The sequence below is a fragment of the Hemicordylus capensis genome, chromosome 13 (genome assembly GCF_027244095.1).
Source record: "Hemicordylus capensis ecotype Gifberg chromosome 13, rHemCap1.1.pri, whole genome shotgun sequence".
Taxonomy (NCBI): Eukaryota; Metazoa; Chordata; class Lepidosauria; order Squamata; family Cordylidae; genus Hemicordylus; species Hemicordylus capensis.
The window spans coordinates 23,389,099-23,405,072 of record NC_069669.1 but is presented as its reverse complement, the minus strand read 5'-3'; the positions used below and the strand labels follow the sequence as shown (position 1 = coordinate 23,405,072).

General features: G+C 54.0%; 1 protein-coding gene across 1 annotated transcript in view; it reads left to right on the top strand.

The window, feature by feature from the left end:
* Positions 1-15,974, top strand: part of XYLT1 (xylosyltransferase 1) — a 141,217-nt gene that overhangs the window by 40,453 nt on the left and 84,790 nt on the right. Inside the window, exon 2 of the mRNA XM_053276103.1 lies at positions 291-329. Within this exon, the coding sequence (XP_053132078.1) occupies positions 291-329 (39 nt within the window). The remainder of the gene's footprint in view (positions 1-290; positions 330-15,974) is intronic.

The following is a 15,974-nucleotide window of genomic DNA, read 5'->3' as shown; positions in this document are numbered from 1 at the left end:
GGGCCTGATCCAGCAGGGCTGTTCTTCTGTTCTTGGCGGCTGGCAATCCAGACTCTGCTCATGTGCGGTGCAAGCTCTGTGGGATTAGGAAACTCTCTGACTTCTTGTTACAGAACCCCACACATTATTGCCTCTGTCTAAGATGGGGGGGCTACGGCTGTGGGGGTGGGGGTGGCTGTCATGGGGTGTGCCTGTGCTTCTGCATTTGCAACTGTGTCACTGGGCGAAAGCCTCCCTTCGCCACCTGGCCTCTGGGAAGTAATCCGCCTTCCTCTCTGTTCTCCTTGCAGGACCAGCCTCTCAGTCCTTACAAAGCCCTGGAAACCCAGGTGAGTGTGTTTGTCTTTTTCCTTTTTAAAAAGTGTGTAAGTGTCATCTCAGCTTGCAGGGTGTTCTGGTGAGTCCTTCCCTTGGAAGTGCCTTTTGGCCTGGCTTCATTCACACCTTGACTGTGTGGATTTGGAGTGTGTCCTTTGCTCCGTTTTGAAGATGTTGCTGCCCCCCTGAAGGCGAAGTAGCCACCCAGGCCCCCACTTTCTGCGGCCCCCACCCCCCGTGCTCTGCTTCCTAGACAGGCGGCATGTTGGGAGGAAGGCCATTGTGCAGCTGCTCCTGAAAGCCCCCCAAGGGCAGGGGGCACGGGCTGTGCTTGGCACGCAGAAGGAGAGACCCAGCATGGCTTCTGCAAAGGGAAATCTTGCCCAACAAAGCTTGTGGAGTTCTTGGAGGGGGTCAACGAGTGTGTGGATAAGGGTGATCCAGTTGACATAGTCTTCCTGGACTTCCAAAAAGCTTTTGACATAGTTCCTCATCAAAGACTCCTCAGGAAACTTAGCAGTCATGGGATAAGGGGACAAGTCCATGTGTGGATTGCTAACTGGTTGAAAGACAGGAAACAGAGGGTAGGTATCAATGGAGAGTTTTCAGAATGGAGGGAAGTAAGAAGTGGGGTCCCCCAGGGATCTGTACTGGGACTGGTGCTTTTTATTTATTCATAAATGATTTAGAAGCAGGGGTAAGCAGCGATGTGGCCAGATATGCAGATGGTACCAAACTCTTCCAGGTAGTGAAATCCAAAATGGATTGTGAGGAGCTACCAAAGGATCTCTCCAAACTGGGGGAGTGGGCGACAAAATGGCAAATGCTGTTCAATGTTAGCAAGTGTCAAGTGATGCACATTGGGACGAAAAACCCCAACTTCAAGTATATGCTGATGGGATCTGAGCTGTCGGTGACTGACCAGGAGAGGGATCCTGGGGTCGGGGTGGACAGCTCCTTGGAAGTGTCGACTCAATGTGCGGCAGTTGTGAAAAGGGCTCTGCCAGTTTGCCTTCCTGAATGTAGTTCAGCCTTCTTTCGTTGTGCATATTAATTCCATGGGGCTACGTGACTGCCCAGGCAAGTGCTTGGAAGTCCTGGTGGTTTCAGGACGATGTGACTATTTCCAACAGGCCAAAGAAACTGTGCTTTGGGGTGGGGGTGAGAATTGCTGCTCTTAAAAAATTAAGGCAGAGATTAAATGGACCGCTCTGTATTGATGTCAAATTGTTGTGCTTGAGAGAGTTTCCGAATCAGGCTGGCTGCATGTAGATTTTGCCATATTCATTCGTGCGCTCTCTCTCTCGCTCTCTCTCTCTGAGGTGTATTGCTGGGGCTGGGGACAGCTTTTCATGTGCAGAGTCTTTATCTCTGGTGGTGCAGAGACCAAGCGGAGGCAGTTCAAACGCAAGAGCTGAGATCAAGGCAGGCCCACTGGGGAGACCAAACTCAGCCGGTCGTCTTTTGCATGCTATGAAAGGGCCATGTGATAGCGGAAGGCAGCAGGAGAGATTTGTTCAAGGCATCTTATGTTTTGGAAGCTCTGTTTTTCGTGTTCAGAAGCCTTCAAAGCCTGGAAGTCAGGAGGACTGGCTGGGGGGAAATCCCGCTGATTCTCATGGCTGTCCAGCAGATGCTGGACTGGGTACTGATTAAAACAGCTCCACTCCAGTGTACGGGCAAGCATCCTGTTTTGAAGTGGCCCTTGGTGGTTTTATTTTTAAACCGTTTGTCTTCCATTTTTTGGAATAACAGCAAAAAAAATTAAGGCACATACAAGACCACAATCAAAGCCATGGTTGAAAGTGCAGTACAAGGAAATGTTCACACGCTCTGATTTCCAGAGTGTATTACTTTTTTAGTATATGGCACTTGGCACTGCCTCGACTGCTGACCTGACAGCTACTTGCCACTGTGGGTCTTCCCCCCGGATGGCCTCAGCAAGGGCACCGCTGAGTTTTCCTTGGAAGACGGGCCAGAGTCCCTGTCGTCGTCCTCGTCCTCATCTTCCTCTGGCTTGCCCAGGAATTGCCTCTGCCCCTTTCCTCCTCTGGCCCCACCTCATCACCAGCTGGAGGACTGAATAGGCCCTAACTCTCGGCTCCTGAGGTTCCCTGCTGCCTGCCCAGAGTTGTCGCACCGCTGGGGCGTAGTCACCATCGTGGGATCCAGTTCAGCCTGTCTGTGAGTGGAGCATTGCTAAGGAAGTCCAGCATAGATGTGTTGGAGTTCCAAAGAGGAAGCTTCTCTAAAATGAGGGGACTGGTGAAAAGGAAGCTGAAAGGGAAAGTCAGGAGGGTCAAACCATTCCAAAAAGTATGGAACTTATTCAAGACCACAGTAATAGAAGCTCAGTTGGAATGCTTACCAAGAAAGAGAAGAGGAATCGCCGAGTTCAGGATGAAGCTGGCACGGCGGCTGACATAATATACTTGGTCTTCCAAAAAGCTTTTGACAGAGTTCCCCACCAAAGGCTCTTGAGTAAATTGAGCAGTCGTGGGATAAAGGGACAAGTTCGTGTGTGGATCGCTAACTGGCTGAAGGACAGGAAACCCAGGGTAGGAATCAATGCACAGTTTTCACAATGTGGAAGGAAGTAAGAAGTGGGGTCCCCCGGGGATCTGTGCTGGGACCGGTGCTCTTTAACTTGTTCATAAATGATCGAGAAGTTGGGGTAAGCAGTGAAGTGGCCATATTCACAGATGGCACTGAACTATTTAGGGTCATGAAATCCAGAACAGATTGTGAGGAGCTCCGAAAGGATCTGTCCAAACTGAGGGAGTGGGCAACAAAATGGTACATGTGATTCAATGTAGACAAGTGTAAAGTGATCCATATTGGGGCAAAAAACCCCAACTTCACATATATGCTGATGGGATCTGGGAGGCTTTTTGTGGCTTCAGTAATATGCCCTAGGGGGTATTGTGATATAAGTGGTATTATGTTTTTCTCTTAAACTGTGTTGTATGTTCTTTTCTATTTCCTTGTTGTGCTGGTCATAGACTGTAATAAACCTTGAACGGAACTGATGGGGTCTGAGCTGTCAGTAACTGACCAGGAGAGGGATCTTGGGGTTGTGGTGGACGGCTCCTTGAAAGTGTCGGCTCAGTGTGCAGCAGCAGCAGCAGCCGCTGTGAAAAGTGGAAATTTCATGCTAGGGATCCTTAGGAAGGGGACTGAAAATAAAACTGCTACTATTATCATGCCCTTATACAAATCTGTGGTGGGGCCACATTCGGAGGACTGCATGCCCTTCTGGTCACTGTAACTTAAGAAGGACCTTGTAGAACTGCAGAAGGTGCAGAAGAGGGCAGCCCAGAGGAGCAGGGGTTTTGAGCACCTTCCTTGGGAGGCCAGGCGACGGCCTCTGGGGCTCTTGACCTTGGAAAAGAGGCGACTAAGGGGAGACATGGCGGAGGTGTATACAGCGATGCATGGAGTGGAGAGGGAGGACCGAGAGACCTTTTCCTCCCTCTCTCACAGCACTAGAACTGGGTCTTGCCATGGGGAAGTTGCCGCTCCCCTTTCATCTATGTCTTTATTTATCAGATTTATACACTGCCCCAAACGTTTGTCTCTGGGTGGTTAACAATAACATAAAACAAGTTAAAAACATACACAAAAACTTAAAAACAATTGAGATGATTTAAAAGTCAAAACAGATTAAAACCTAAACATTTAAAAAGCTGAACAAGCTTGGGTGAAGAAGTGGGTCTTCAAATGCTTCTTACAAATTGTCAGAGATGGGGAGGGTCGTGTTTCAGTCGGGAGCACATTCCACGGTCTCGGGGCAGCAGCCAAGGAGGCCCAGCGGCCGAGTAGCCACCAGACCAGCCGGTGGCAAATACAGCGAGACCCCTTCAGACGACCTCAGTGGGCGGTGGGGCTCATAATGAAGAAGACGTTCTCCTGAAGAGCCAGGGCCCAAGCCGTTTGGGGCTTTATAGGTTGCAACCAGCACTCTGTATTTTGCCCGGAAACCTATCGGCAGCCAATGCCGCTCTGTCAGTGCTGTCGTCGCTCCAAGATGACCCAGAGACCAACCTGGCTGCCATATTCTGTGCCAGCTGCAGTTTCTGGACTGCGTCCAAGGGCAGAGAGTGCATTGCGGAAGCCGAGCCTGGAGGTTAGCGGCAGCAGCAGATGTGCCCCTGTTTTGAGGTCCTCTTGAGGACCACGGGAAGCTGCCTTCGGCCGAGTCAGACCCTTGGTCTGTCTGGCTCTGGATTGTCCGCACTGGCTGGCAGCGGCTCTCCCAGGTTGCCGGCAGGAGTCTCCGTTCCCAGCCCTGCCTGGGGATGCCGCTGCTGTCGCCCGGGAGGGGGCCGGGGCCCTTCTGCAGGCCAAGCAGAGGCCCTGCCCCTTCCACAGGCGCACACAAGGCAGACCCTGCTGAGCAAAGGGCACGGTTCCTGCTCGCTGCCCCAGGACCAGCTCTCCTCCCCTGGGGAAGAGCGCTGTCCCAGAACTGGCCGGGAGTCATAGACTCCGGCGGCTGCTGTTCTTGCTTCTGCACCCAGATAGTTCTTGGGTGGCTGCTGTTTTCCCTGGCTTGGGCGTGTTGTGTGTGCAGTATCTTTGTTTACTGTTCTGGGGAAGCTGCTTTGAGAAATTTTGTTGAAAAGCAGTACATAAATAAGTGGTATATGAAGTGGTATATAAATCATGCACACCCCGTGAGTGTGTTTTGCCCAGAGTTCAATGGGGCGGCCACTGAACCGTGTTGACTTGCAAAGTTGGCGATCCCGGAAACTTCCTAAAAGCGAAATCCTAAACCTCGACAATAAAACAGCAACAAATCAATTAAATGTTATCAGTAAGCGCCAGATCAGCTTCATGGTAACCTTTCGGAGCTGCCTTTTTTCTCTTGACTTTGAAACCCAGAAATGTGTCATTTGAGAGCTGGAATAAATGGAGGTCGCCACCTTTTATTTTTGGCATCAAAATGACGACTGCCATCGTTTTCTGAAATTCATTTATCCCAATCAAAGAGTTTGAGCTCATACAGCATTCTTCACAGCTTGACCTTTTAAAACTGTCAGCATGATATTAAACTGTGAACATTATCACCTTATTTCGACTCGCAAGTCCAGATGCAGCTTAAATTTTGGTTTGAGCGTTGACTCTTAATGTGACCTTTGGCAAGTTGCTTCTGTTAGGAACACAGGAAGCAGCCTTCTACCCCGTCCATCTAACTCAGCGTTGTCTACACTGACAGGCAACGTCCTCTCCAAGGTTGCAGGCAGAAGTCTCTCCCAGACGTACCTGGAGATGTTGCTGCTGCCAGAGAGTGAACCGGGGACCTTCCGCGTGCAAAGGAGATGCTCTTCCACTGAGCTGAGTCCTCATCCCCTAAGGAGGAAATCTTAGCGTGTTCCCATATAGTCACCCATCCCAAAGCAAGCCAAGGTGGACTCTGCTTAGTGAAGGAGACCATTCTTGCTTGCTGCCCCAAGACCAGTTCTCCTCCCCTGCAGCTTTCTTCTGCATCTTTTAAAGAGGCACGAGCACACATACCCCAATGCCACCCAAGAAGGACCTCCTTATGCTGGGCGTTGGGCGAAGCCCGTGGCTGTGGCAGCTCAGTGGACATGGAAGAGGAGGAGGAGGAGGTCACACTATTTGCACCATGTGGATGGGTTGACATGTGCAGTGGTGCCCGGGTTTTGCGCATCTCCCAGCCCCACCCCGCACACTGTGCATGTGAACCTCTACTTCCTGACCGGGATTGGTTGTTGTGACGTGGCTGAACCACCCTGGGCAGCATCACCGAATGCAGAGCCGGAGGTTCTCCCAGCCCCGGATATTACGGGAGCATGAAGCTGGCCCTGCAGACCGTGGCCTGTCTCCGTCTGCCTGGAGCTAGAGGGGCCCCACCCCCACCCCGGCCGCTCTCCCAGCCTGCCTTGGGTTGCCCTTGGACCGGCACGCCTTCCTTACGCCAGCTGCCTCACAGCCATTGGTTCTGGTGGCAAAGAGGGCGGGGCTCACCCAGGACAAGCCGCGGCTCCGGGAGAGCTTGGAGGGTCCCGACTGGGCTTGCAGGCGCTTGGCCCGGCGAGCCAGCTTCAGGACTTGGCTACTCATCTCAGTTTGAGGCCCCGAGTGAACTGCAGGCTCCCGCCTTGGTCCGGGCTCCGACGGCCACACGCAAGCCGGTTCTCCACGTTGTGTGTGAGGCCACCCTCTGCGTCTGGCATTCTTGGTGCGTGTTGACTTCGCATCATTCCTGTTCGTTTCACTCAGGACCCGCCTTTCCTTCAGGAGCAATTTGCACCCCACAGGAAGAGGCCTGCTTAGACTTGACCGCATCAAGGGTCCTCAGACTGGGGTTGGCACAAAAACGTCTACAAGGTGAAATGTGGGGAAAAGGAAGGATTCAGAGGAAATTCAGGCTTTCCCCCCAGGAGGAACTGAAATGAAAAGAATAAATGTGGGGCTTCTCCCAAAGAGAAATCCTGGAGCATTTTTCAGAGGGTTCCTCTGCCCACTCCTGTCTCTGAGCCTGTGAGTGAATTGCCCCTGGCAGCCTCGCAAGCTCCGCTCTGCTCTGGAGACTCTTCCCTTGCAGGGGTGAAGCTCTTGGTCCTCTCCTGCTGCATACGGATGAGCTCTTCCCTCAGCCTTCTGCAGTACATCGGCTGGCAATGCTGAGTTTCCTCTGAACTGTGTAAGTGGATCTTTTAAAAAGCAGGTGGGTTTCGTTTGAGAATCCCTTGTTTGAGGCTGCAGAACGGATTTCCAACAGAAGTGGCTCCTGCCAGCTTCACCTTACAATAGAGACCTGGTTAACACACTCGTACAAATCTAGGTTTAAAGGCAGTAACTGATATGATTGTGTGAACTCATGCCGTGGTGGGAATCTTAGATGCATCTCGGGATGCAAACCGACATTGGTAATCTTGGTGTGGCTTCACACAATTGCACTAATGCTGGTGACCGACATTAACTCTAGGTTCAAACAATTCTGTAAAACAAAGTGGAAAATCCGCATTTTCCAGTGACTGCTTCTCACCCCGGAGGGGATGATCACATCTTTCCACTAAATTTGTGGAGTTGGGTGAGATTACACCAGACCTGCACAACATAAGACCCAGGGGCCGGATCCGGCCCCTAGATATCCTGCAGCAACACAGGAGCTGGAAATTGCCTTACAGCACCATCCTGCTCCTGCTTGCCCAGAAAGATGTTCTGTGGTGTGCCCAGTGAGGCTTGCTCCCATGTAGGCATGCCTAGGATTGTAGCCTGAAAGCAACAGTGACTGAGGGAGAGGAGAGGACTTGGCCTTTGTTTGGGGCTGGCAGGCACTCCAGGGGCCCCACTGATTGAGCAGGGCAGGTATATCCTTGGTTAAAACTATGGGTCCCTAGAATGGGGGGATATTTTGATTTATTTATTTGCTTTCTACACCACCCTTCCAAAAATGGCTCAGGGCGGTTTACACAGAGAGAAAACCAGATGGCTCCCTGTCCCCAAAGGGCTCCCGATCTGAAAAGAAACACAAGAGCGACACCAGCCACAGCCGCGGGAGGGGTGCTGTGCTGGGGGTGGAGAGGGCCAGTTAGCTGTTAGAACAGATCCACAAGTAACTACTCATATGCTTGATTTCGATGCAGTCATGTGCTAGAAATGGTCCTTGGCCCCGACATGCCAAGTGCAGAATGGGTCTGGCCCACCGGGCATTTCAGTTGTGCAGCCGTGGATGACGCCGTCCAAAGGGAAGGACCTGCTTGGAAACTTGAGTTTAGGTGAGACTTGACCATCTCACGTCTTGGGGTCTGGGAAGCTGGAGTCAGGCTCATGGTCCATCCTCCTCTTTTATATATTATGGTCACTGGCCAGAAAGAAGGTAACACCGCAGATTAATAACCCGTCCCATGCATGCCAAGTAAGAGGCTTCCCTGGGAAGGGCAGAATTGGAAGTTTAGCCAAGGAGGCAGCTCTGCACATTGTAGCTGGAAGAGTGATCACTCTTGAGGAATCATCCACATCTGTCTAAACCCACCAGTCTCCCCCCTCGATTGATGGGCTTCTTAACGAAACTGATAACTGCTGCTGCCGCCCCACCAAAGACCCACCGTTCAGCTTAAGGCGCGTGAGGTGGGGCTGATGCCTTGCCCCCACTGTGGTTTGGTAACAGCACCTCTGAGCCCATGCAGAGGGCTCTCACAGCTGAGTAATTCTCTCGGGTAACTTGGCCAAACCAAGAACGGGCTTAATTTTAGGGCAGAAGCAAGAAGGTTTGTTTGGCGAGGGGGGTCTTGTGGGGCTGGGTAAGAGCTGGAGTGATGGATGAGTGGGCCCTGGTCCGGATCTTCCACTTCAAATGCGCGGGTATCTTCCTCATGAGTAGAGCATGGGGTTGGGCTGCAGCTCAGTGGTAGAGCCTCCATTTTGCAGGCAGGAGGTCGCAGGCCCACTCCCTGGTGGCATCTCCCAAGCAGGGCTGGGAGGGATCCCTGCTGGGAACCTTGGAGAGCTCCTGCCAGGCTCTGTGTAGGTGTCATCCAGGCCTGAGGGCTGGATCAGGCCCAGTGGGCCCCTCTTGCTGGCCCCCAGGTTGGCATATCCTGCAGCAGGAGCCCTGGAGATCTCTTGGCTTCTCCCACTGATCGGTGGCAGCGGCAGCTCAATACAGCTGGGCACGGGAGGCCCAATGCGCCCCCCCCGCCCGCCTGCCTTGCTGGCCCCACCACTGGCGCCCCCCCCTTCCCCCTTGTCTCTCCTGCCCCTCCACTCTGCTGCTTCTTGCCAGCGGCGGCTTGATCCCCTCCCTCCACTCCAGCCGCTGCCCAGAAAGGCTCTTCTGAGGGATGCCGGGATGGACTCTCCAGAGGGAGCGCCCTTCCCAGGGAAGGAGTGAGATGCACAGATGACTGGCCGTGGCTCTCCTGTGCTTAACCCTACATTTTAATGTAAAAACCCAGGCGCTGGAAATTGACTGCTCCACACGCCCCGCCAGGCTTGATCACTTCTGTGGGTAGACAGTAGGGAGCTGGGCGGACCAGTGGTCTGGCTCGGGAGAAGGCGGCTTCCTGTGCCCCAGCGAGCCTCCCTTTGGCCAGTGTGGTGGGTCCTCCTCCGGCCCCGGGCAGGCGTCCTCCGAGGGCGAGGCGCTCTCGCGAAAGCAGGGCCGTGGATCCCCTGCTGCAGACCAAGGTCGCTGGCCTTTATCCCTCTCCAGGCGAGGCTGGTTGGCATCCGACGGACGGCATCGCCTGTCCCTTTCCCCGAGTGCCTCTTTCCCCGGGCAGGCAGCCCAAAGAGGGCAGGTCTCTTCTCCCTGCTGTATTTAATGCTGCTGCTAATCATGGAGATTAGACTGAAACAATTACAACAGCTAATTAAAGAACAATGCGGGGTTTTGGCATCTTTTCCCAGACGGCACTACTGGGAATTCCTAACGTGGGCCGAGCAGGGATAATTAAAGATCGAGCTCTGCTTTCCTAGTGCGGGCATCTGGATCGTGCTGATGAGACTGCAAACAGAAATGCACAAAACCAACAACTTGGTCGTCTCTCCCGTTTCTCTTAGAGGGGCTCTCGCCAATTCATAAACAGAAAAGTGCACGCCACAAATTGCAAATCCAAAGCCAAGGAGACGACTGCCCTGTTATCCACCGGACAGCAAGTGTGACAGCGCCTTGTGCATAGCTCTAGTTTCCTTGGAGTGGGGTCCCTGGACATGCTCGTGCGTGCGGCACGTCCATCCCTTGGTGACTGTGGGGAAGCGAGGTCACAGCACCAACGAGGGATGTTTTGTTTCATTCTGACAGTCACTGTTGGCCTGGTCCACGCAGTGGCAGCAAACCTCGTTGTGGAAGAGGTCTTCCTCATTTTCCTGATATTCCGGAGGGAAGAGGCTCTCTTAAAATGCAACTTGCTATCTCCATGTGGTGTTAACTCTTTTCTTTAAAGGGTGTTTTCTTTTTAGAGGATGCCTGCAATAGGCTAGACGGGTCCTACTGAATGTGCTTTAAAAGGCATTGTCCTGGTAGAGGCATTCCCTGTTTTCTCATATACTTAAGTGGTGCTGACCACCGGTCATGGGCAAGACGTTTTGGTTACCACCTTCTTGGGCTGCTCCGAGGTTATAGGCAAAGTACGGTAACTTGAGTAACAGTTCTAGACAGTCAGTGGTCAGCACTCTGGCACTGGCTGTGGCTGAGGAGTTCGGTGCTGTCCTCGAGGCTGAGGCCTCCTGGGGCTGGTGTCATTCCCAGTACAGGGGTCCAAAACCTCCCTCTTGCCCCCAGCTTTGCTGTATCTGATGGGGAGAAGAGCTGGTCTTGTGGTAGCAAGCATGAACGGTCCCCTTGGCTAAGCAGGGTCTGCCCAGGTTTGCATTTGGAAGGGGGACGACATGCAAGGGCTGCAAGATTTTCCCTTTAGGGGGTGAGGCCGTAGTTCAGGGGCAGAGCCTCTGCTTGGCATGTTCACTCGGCTGGCCACAGGCCTGGCTCTTGCTGCTCTCCCCGTCTCAAGCACCAGCCGCCGAGACCCGTCGTTGGCCGGGCAGAGAAGGCTCAGGAAACGAAATACCAGGCCATGGCATTTTTAAAATTCAGGGGCTTGCAAAAGGTAACCAAAAGAGCCCTTTGAAACTTGTCACGTTTCAACTTCAAACATTCGTTTTCTGGAGGCATATGCTAAATTCGAATCATAGTGAATCTGAAACGGAGAAAGATCTTCTGCTTATCTTGGGCATTATGATGTTTTGGAATTATTGATCTGGTTATTGAATGTTCGGTTGAGAACAATAACACTTATGTTTATTGAGAATTCCTGCTTCAAAACCCTCCATACATTATTTAAATGTGCCCCCAAGCATATTCTGAGGTGAAAGGCAGTCAAGTGAAGTGTGCCGTCCAGTTGGTGTCGACTCCTGGCGCCCACAGACTCGCCCTGGGGTTGCCTTGGGTAGAAGCATCCAGGAGGGGCTGCCCATGGCCATCTCCTCCCGCACAGTGGGAGATGAGGATGCCTTTCAGCACCTTCCTAGACCGCTGCGGCCCGATATCAGCGCTTCCCATCGTCTGGGGAACGCACCAGCAGGGATTCGAACCGGCAACCTCTGGCTTGCTAGTCAAGTCATCTCCCAGCTGCGCCATGAGGTGACAATTTCCGTGACAAGATTTCAGTGCCAAGATTTTGCATGCAGAATTTGGTATCTGTAGGCGACCAGGAAGCATGGCTTTATTTTGCACAAACACAAACTTTTCGAGAGATATGTTCAAGTCAAAATGGGGATGGGGCCATGGCTCAGTGGGAGAGCACCTGCATGCCAAAGGTCCTCCCAGGTTCTGTCCCTGGCAGCATCTCCAGGGAGGGCTGGGAGAGACTCCTGCCGGGAGAAGCTGCTGCCGGTCAGTGCCAAGGACACTGCGCCAGATGGACCCAGGGTCTGGCTCGGTGAAAGGCAGCTTCCGGAGTGCATTTTCAGCCAGCCTGCAGCTGCTTCTTGCTCGACCCGGGTGCAGACACCCCCTGGCATCACAGGCCCCTTTGGGCGCTGCCTGTGCCTTTGTGCCCACAGGGCCTCGGAGGCCTCTGCGTCCCAGCTGCCCTGCTTTCCGCAGGACCTTTGCACCCGTTGGGGTCCAGGCCCTGCTTCGCTCTGGCTCGGGGCTGCCGGCCGGGGCTCGGACTCTGGCCCTGCCTTTGCGTGCTGTGTAGGCGTTGTGGCGTCAGTCCCACTGCCGGTTGTGGAGGGGTTGTGCTCCCCCCAGCCCCTTTCCGCCAGGCTTGTGTGCTCAGGGGGGCGGCTTAGAACCGCTTTGGCCGTGTAAAGGGAGAACTCCAGGCAGGTCTCCCCTCTCACGGCCTGGCCCGGCCCCAGTGCAATGTCCCGGAGGGCCAGGTTGGCACCACACTCCCCCCCCCCAACGGAACCAGGACCGGGAAGCTTGGATCTGATCAGAGGTTGTCGGTCCTGGTCAGATCGTGGCGGGGGGGAGACGGTGCTTGCTGGACATTGCTGGGTCCTGATGGCCAGCAGGAGGAGCGCATGCACCGCGGGCGGCATGCACCTGATGGCCAGCATCGCGGGGCGGGTGAGAAGCAGCCCCTGGTGTGCCCGTCTGGCCTGTGGCCAGGACCTCCCATGGTTTCCTTTTTAGCTGGGCCTGGGTTCCTCCCTCCCAGTGAGGCCTGATCGCGCTCTGCACGATCCCTGGGGCAGCTGTTCCCACCCGCCCGGGCTGAGTTTTGCCCAGCACTGGGGGCGGGATGGGGCAGGGGGGCTCCTTGAAGGGAAGCGGCCCCCTCTTGGGCCCCCCCACCATCTTGGCAGACCTGCGGGGAGTAGTGCCGGCGAGGGGAGCCCTTCTTCTTCTTCCCAGGAGCCCCCAAGAGGAGACTCCGCCGCTTTCCGAGGTCCTGCCAGCAGGGAGAAAAGCCACCGGGCGGTGTGCAGCTCAGCACCGCGCTGGGGAGGGAAGGGAAGGGCTCTCCCCGGATGGTTTTGCCAAGGTGGCCTCCCCTTGGAAAAAAGTGCCGCACGTGGTTGCAGCATATGGCACCAAACAGAAGCTGTGTTTTGAATATGCACTAACAGGCTTAACCTTGAAAGATCTATTCCCCGCAGCACACAAAATATCAAGACTCTCCCCAGATTAGACGAAATCCTTTGGGATTATCTGTCTCAAAATGCCACCCGTCACCAAACGGGTTGCTGGGATTTCTTGGCCATTCGTAGTCACGGAAGCGCCGATTAAATGAGTCCGAGACCGTCCCGAGCCGGCTGTGGGGCCTCCCGCCTTGTCCTTGTCTATTGGGGCGAGGGAGCAGCCGCGGCCTTTCCGTAGCGTATGTCGTTGTGCCTCTCAGAAGTGGCTAAAGGAAGAGTCTCCTAAATCTGAAGGAGTGATGGGGGAATCCCTGAGGCTGGGAGAGCCCCCACTTTGGGTTTTCCCAACCCTTGAGAATTTGATTGGCTGCTTGCTTTTCAGTTTGCAGGAGCCCTGTAAAAACTGACCTCTTCTCATGTAGGCTGAGGGGGCTGCGGACCCCCCGTGCTGGGCAGCCTGGAGAAGCCTGGGGTGGGCTGGGGGCGAGATCTGGTGGCTGCCTCCAGATAGCTGAAGCAGAAGGGCTGCCACATCCGAGACAGAGCAGGCTTGAAGTGATTCCCCTCTTTTTTTACGCAGGGAGAGAGCAACCGGCCCTCTCCGTCCCCAGCACAGCATCCCTCCAGTGGCTGTTGCTGGTGTCTCGCTTGTGTTTCTTTTTTACTTTGTGACTCCTTTGGAGACAGGCAGCTTGCTTGCTTGCTTCCTTGTGAACCACTTTGGGACTTCTGTTGAAAAGCAGTATGTCAACATTTGTCATATTGGTTTCTTGCTCCTGGGCGAAGGACTGAAACCAGGAGGTGGAAATTACATGGAAACCTAGCCAATTAGAGGAATTTCTTAACTGTTGGACAGTGGAACAGCCTGCCTCATGCAGTGGCAGGTTCTCCCTCACTGGAGGTTCTCAGAGACAGGCAGACTGGCCACCCGTCGAGGTGCTGATGTTGTTGCAGTTCCCTGCCCTGAGCAGGGTTGGGCTGGAAGACCTCCACGCTCCCTTTCAGCGCTACCATTGTATGATTCTGTGCCGGTGAAATAACTTTATGGAGCGATAGAAAAGGTGAGCAGCACAAATTAAAGTGTCTGGGTAGAAACTGAGGCGTTTAAAATAAACATTAAAAACCCACGCTATGAAGAGAAACTGGTGGGCTGGTGGTTCTTTTCTTTCTTCATTTTTGAAAAGAGGGAGAACCGCCAGTTCTTTTCATATCGTGGGTTTTTAATGTTTATTTCAAACACCTCATTTTCCACCCAGACACTTTAATTAGTGCTGCTCGCCTTGGCTTAGTTGCCTTCCAGCAGAAAGTTTCCTTCGCCTTGAGAGGAGGTGCAGAAGAATTCTGTTAATAAACTAACCTCAAAAGTTGGTTTTAATGTGAACGGTAATTCTTGCTGCCTAATCACATGTCAGGGGACAGGTAAGAAGCCATAATAATTGGCAGAAGAAACTTTCCATAGCTACCAGAGATTGAGTCGGCAAACAAAATACTTCTTCCTCTCTGTGCGCGGACTCCCCCCCCCCCACCTTCCCACCTTCCTGACTCCTTTTTCTGCAGTGCAATCACGTGGCTAGTCTTGTGGTTGTAATTTCCTTCCAGTATTCGACAGGGGATTCCAGAGAACCGTGACTCTGTCAGATAATAAATTCACATACGTCGGGGGAAGTTTTAGTTTGTTCGAGTTGCAGTGTGACTTTTTCTGGAAACTGGTTAGGAGTGAAATAGATATTTCCCCCCCTTCAAAACATTAAAAGGTGGTTTCAATTTAACCACTTTATAACTTGACAGGGAATGAGAAGCCATAGAAGGGCCATAGAAGTGCCTGGAGTGCATCCCAGGGCCCTTTGGGAGGACGACCCGAGGAAGCTGCCAGAGTCTGAGCCTTGGTCCCCCGAGACCTCAGGAATGCCTACCCAGACTGGCAGCGGCCGGCTTCTCCCAGGTTGCAGGCAGGAGTCTCTCCCAGCCCGATCTCGTTGGAGATGCTGCCGCCAGGGAGGGAGCTGGGAACCTCGGGTGCTTTCCCCAGAGCGGCTCCATCCCCCGAGGGGAAGATCTCACAGTGCTGCTCACACTTCTGGTCTCCCATTCAAGTGCAGCCAGGGTGGACCCTGCTTAGCTAGTCATGCCGGCTACCACAAGCCCAACTCTCTTCCCTGCTGGGAAGGGGCCGTGTGTGTGGCCCGGCGTCTGATGTCAGATGCGGGGGGCACGGTCTGGCTCCCGGACGGAGCCTGGAGGCTCTTTCATAGCCTGGAGGCTCCGTCTGGGAGGCCCCTTCAGGAGCTCAAGGAGGGCTGGCGCTGCATTTGCCGGGAGCGCCTCTTCCCTGCCTTCTCTGCCGGCCCCTCCGCTCGGGAGCCAAACCAGGCCCCCCCCCCCCCGCATCTGATGTCAGACGCAGGGGCCGTGAGGCACAGCCCCTGATTGGGCCCAGCCCGGGTGCTTTGACCCCGTTGGCCCAATGGTGGCTCCGCCCCTGCACCAGCATCAGCCCCCGGGGGATGGAGACGGAGGGTTGCTCTCCCCTTGCTAAGTGGAAGAGAGCCACCGCTGGGAAGGGTCCCTCTTTGCCCAGGCAGTTCACATGCGCAGGTGTAGTGGTTGGAGTGTTGGACGCGAGTTCAAATCCCTGTTCAGTCATGAAACTCTGTGGGTGACTCTGGGCCCCGAGTCACCTATCTTTGGGCCTAACCTGCCTCACAGGGTGGCTGGGGGCATAAATATGACTCTGTACTCCGCTCTGGGATCCTTGGATAGAAATGTAAAATAAATAAAACCTTCATCATTTACCTGCAATTCCAGCCACAAGGCATTTGGAGAGAAGAGCTTCATTTTGCTGTGTTCATTTCCATAAATCCCCCTTTCACTGAAGCGAGGGGAGTCAGGCATCCCACCCACCCGGCCGGCCGGCCTCGACTTTTCTTTTCCATAATGCCTGGTTTGTGCAGATGTGGTTGGCAGCCAGGTGAGGCTGAGCGGATGTTTCAGAGATGACGCTTCCTGCCGGCCACAAGCCGGGCTCTGTCTTGCGGAAACCAGCCGCAGAGGAACCCCCCCCCCCGGCCGGGACCTCTGGCGAAGGTGGG